The sequence below is a fragment of the Penaeus chinensis genome, chromosome 39 (genome assembly GCF_019202785.1).
Source record: "Penaeus chinensis breed Huanghai No. 1 chromosome 39, ASM1920278v2, whole genome shotgun sequence".
In the NCBI taxonomy this organism is placed as follows: domain Eukaryota; kingdom Metazoa; phylum Arthropoda; class Malacostraca; order Decapoda; family Penaeidae; genus Penaeus; species Penaeus chinensis.
This window is the reverse complement of record NC_061857.1, coordinates 19,593,296-19,595,795: the sequence shown is the minus strand read 5'-3', so window position 1 is coordinate 19,595,795 and position 2,500 is coordinate 19,593,296. Positions and strand designations below refer to the sequence as shown.

Genomic DNA, 2,500 nt, shown 5'->3' with positions numbered 1-2,500 from the left:
AAATACTTTTATATTCTATCAAAATTATTTACCATAAAAAAGCAAGAAGAACAAAGACTACAGATAAAGCAGAACAAAGAGATAGTAAAAACAGCACCTAACTTCACATTCATTCTCTCACATCTGCTAAAATGTCTACCTTCAAATGTTGAGTCTTTGTCTATGTTCGCATGAGAATGGAATATAACACCTTTTTTTTTTGTGTGTGTGCGCAATTTTTTCTTTGTATGTGTTTGTTTTCCTGTGTGTATGTGTTTCTGTGCATGTGTGTGTGAGGATGTGTGTGTGTGAGGATGTGTGTGTGAGGATATGTGTATGTGAAGATGTGTGTGTGAGGATGTGTGTGTGAGGATATGTGTATGTGAAGATGTGTGTGTGTGAGGATGTGTGTGTGAGGATATGTGTATGTGAAGATGTGTGTGTGTGAGGATGTGTGTGTGAGGATATGTGTATGTGAAGATGTGTGTGTGTGAGGATGTGTGTGTGAGGATATGTGTATGTGAAGATGTGTGTGTGTGAGGATGTGTGTGTGAGGATATGTGTATGTGAAGATGTGGGTGTGTGAGTGTGTGTGTGTGTGTGTGTGTGTGTGTGTGTGTGTGTGTGTGTGTGTGTGTGTGTGTGTGTGTGTGTGTGTGTGTGTGTGTTTGTGTGTGTGTTTATGTGTGTGTGTGTGTGTGTGTGTGTGTGTGTGTGTGTGTGTGTGTGTGTGTGTGTGTGTGTGTGTGTGTGTGTGTGTGTGTGTGTGTGTGTGTTTTTGGACACGCATATGAGCATGTTTATTTTTTCTCTTTTTGTACATATTAAATTATTTGTATAGCTTTGTATACAAAGCTATGGAAAACATTTCGAAATGATAGTACCAGAACAATATAGATTCATCATTTGCAATAAGTGGATGTGCTTTAGTTAAAAGAAGTGTTAACGGGAGAGGACAAGAGTGCTAAGTAAAACTATGTGCTACATAATTTAGACCAAATTACCCAGTGCAATATGTGTCACTACTTGGAAGAAGTCAGATCTGTGACTCCTGTGTCTTGCTTTCTCACTTCACCTTCTGAGATATCCTGATAAAATTGAATAAGTTACTCTCTTGTTCTTCAAGTTAATTTATTACACTAAAAAAAGTTATCTAATAAAAACTAACTCACGTTGATGCTAAGAAAGAAGACACTGTATGAATCACATTCATGAAAAACATAAGAGAACTAGATTTGCGAATAACAGAAGAAAATTTTGATATTGTGCATTTATACTTTGGAAGACCCTCTAAGCAAGGCAAGTTGGAAGATGTCATAAGCAAGTGGGACAAAATCTGGCCAAGTCCTCTCCCATATGTTAGTGTGTTATTCTCAAGTCTGGCCCACCTTACCTCAACCACCAGTGGCATTGGTGCTAACTGGTTGTCAGTGATCCGCGTTAACACCGTCTCAGTCAGGGTGGACTTGGTGATACTCTCCGTAACTTTCCCTAACTTGGTAGGGGGTGGAGGGAAAGCCATCCCCATAGGGGTATCCTCTGTTGGCAAGTTGACAGTCACATGCACACCAGGAGTGGCTTCCTCCCGTGTCTTTCCCTGAAGAAAGTGCTGTGGGATCATAGCCTGAAAATCATCATTAGTGAGAGGTCTGTTGCTGGATACCTGGGTGGTACCAGTAGGGAAGCTTTCTGCGGTGTTGCTGGGAGCAGTGGACGTGTTGACTCCTCCATCCATCTGCTGTGGCTGCTTGGTTGCTATGGATGGGGATGCACCAGGGCTCCCTGTGGTACTGTGATTTGTATCTGGTAAACTTGAGCCTGATATCCGGCCACCTGGCTGAGCACGTCTATACCCTGTGTAGCTTGGCCTGTTAGCCATGTAGGAACCAGCACTGTACAGGCCTGTGTATGGGCGAGGAGCCCCAAATACACGTGGGGATGCTTTAGTGTTGTTATTATTATTATTGTTCCCTTGACCAGAGGGAACCAGAGTCTCACGGTGCACAACCAAACGAACAAATCTTTCAAGGCCAGTTAACATTGAAACTGCCTGATCATGACGAGCTCCATCCAGATCGACACCGTTAATCTGAAAAAAAACAACAGAAGATTATGAGGACATTCATACACTACAAAAAAAATACACAGAATGCAAAATGTCCATCTCTAAAAATTTACTTCTGAACACAAAAGTTTTGTCATTTTATGTGTCAACCATTATAATCCATCCTCCAACATCGACTAAACTCTTCTCTTTCAACACCAGCAAAAATTCTTCCAAGATAATAAAAACTCAGGATCTATAAATACATAATATCAAACATACTTACAGATATAACTCTATCCCCAACCAATAACTTTCCATCTTTGGCTGCAGCTCCACCCTCTGTTATTCTGGATATATATATAGCCTGTAAACAAAAACACTGAATAGTCCCTTCATCATTATGATATATATATTTATATATTCATCATAGATATAGCAATTTTCCTTAATATCTCAAAGCCAAATCATTATCTA

General features: G+C 40.2%; 1 protein-coding gene across 15 annotated transcripts in view; it reads right to left on the bottom strand.

The window, feature by feature from the left end:
* The window catches only part of LOC125046924 (protein scribble homolog), a 98,289-nt gene that overhangs the window by 56,174 nt on the left and 39,615 nt on the right, over nt 1–2,500 (bottom strand). For 14 of the 15 annotated variants that reach the window (XM_047644932.1, XM_047644940.1, XM_047644934.1 and 11 more), the window contains 2 exons: nt 2,310–2,390; nt 1,373–2,068 (listed from right to left, as the gene is read on the bottom strand). In XM_047644932.1, the coding sequence (XP_047500888.1) occupies nt 1,373–2,068; nt 2,310–2,390 (777 nt within the window). The remainder of the gene's footprint in view (nt 1–1,372; nt 2,069–2,309; nt 2,391–2,500) is intronic. The other variant, XM_047644944.1, reaches the window with a different exon arrangement.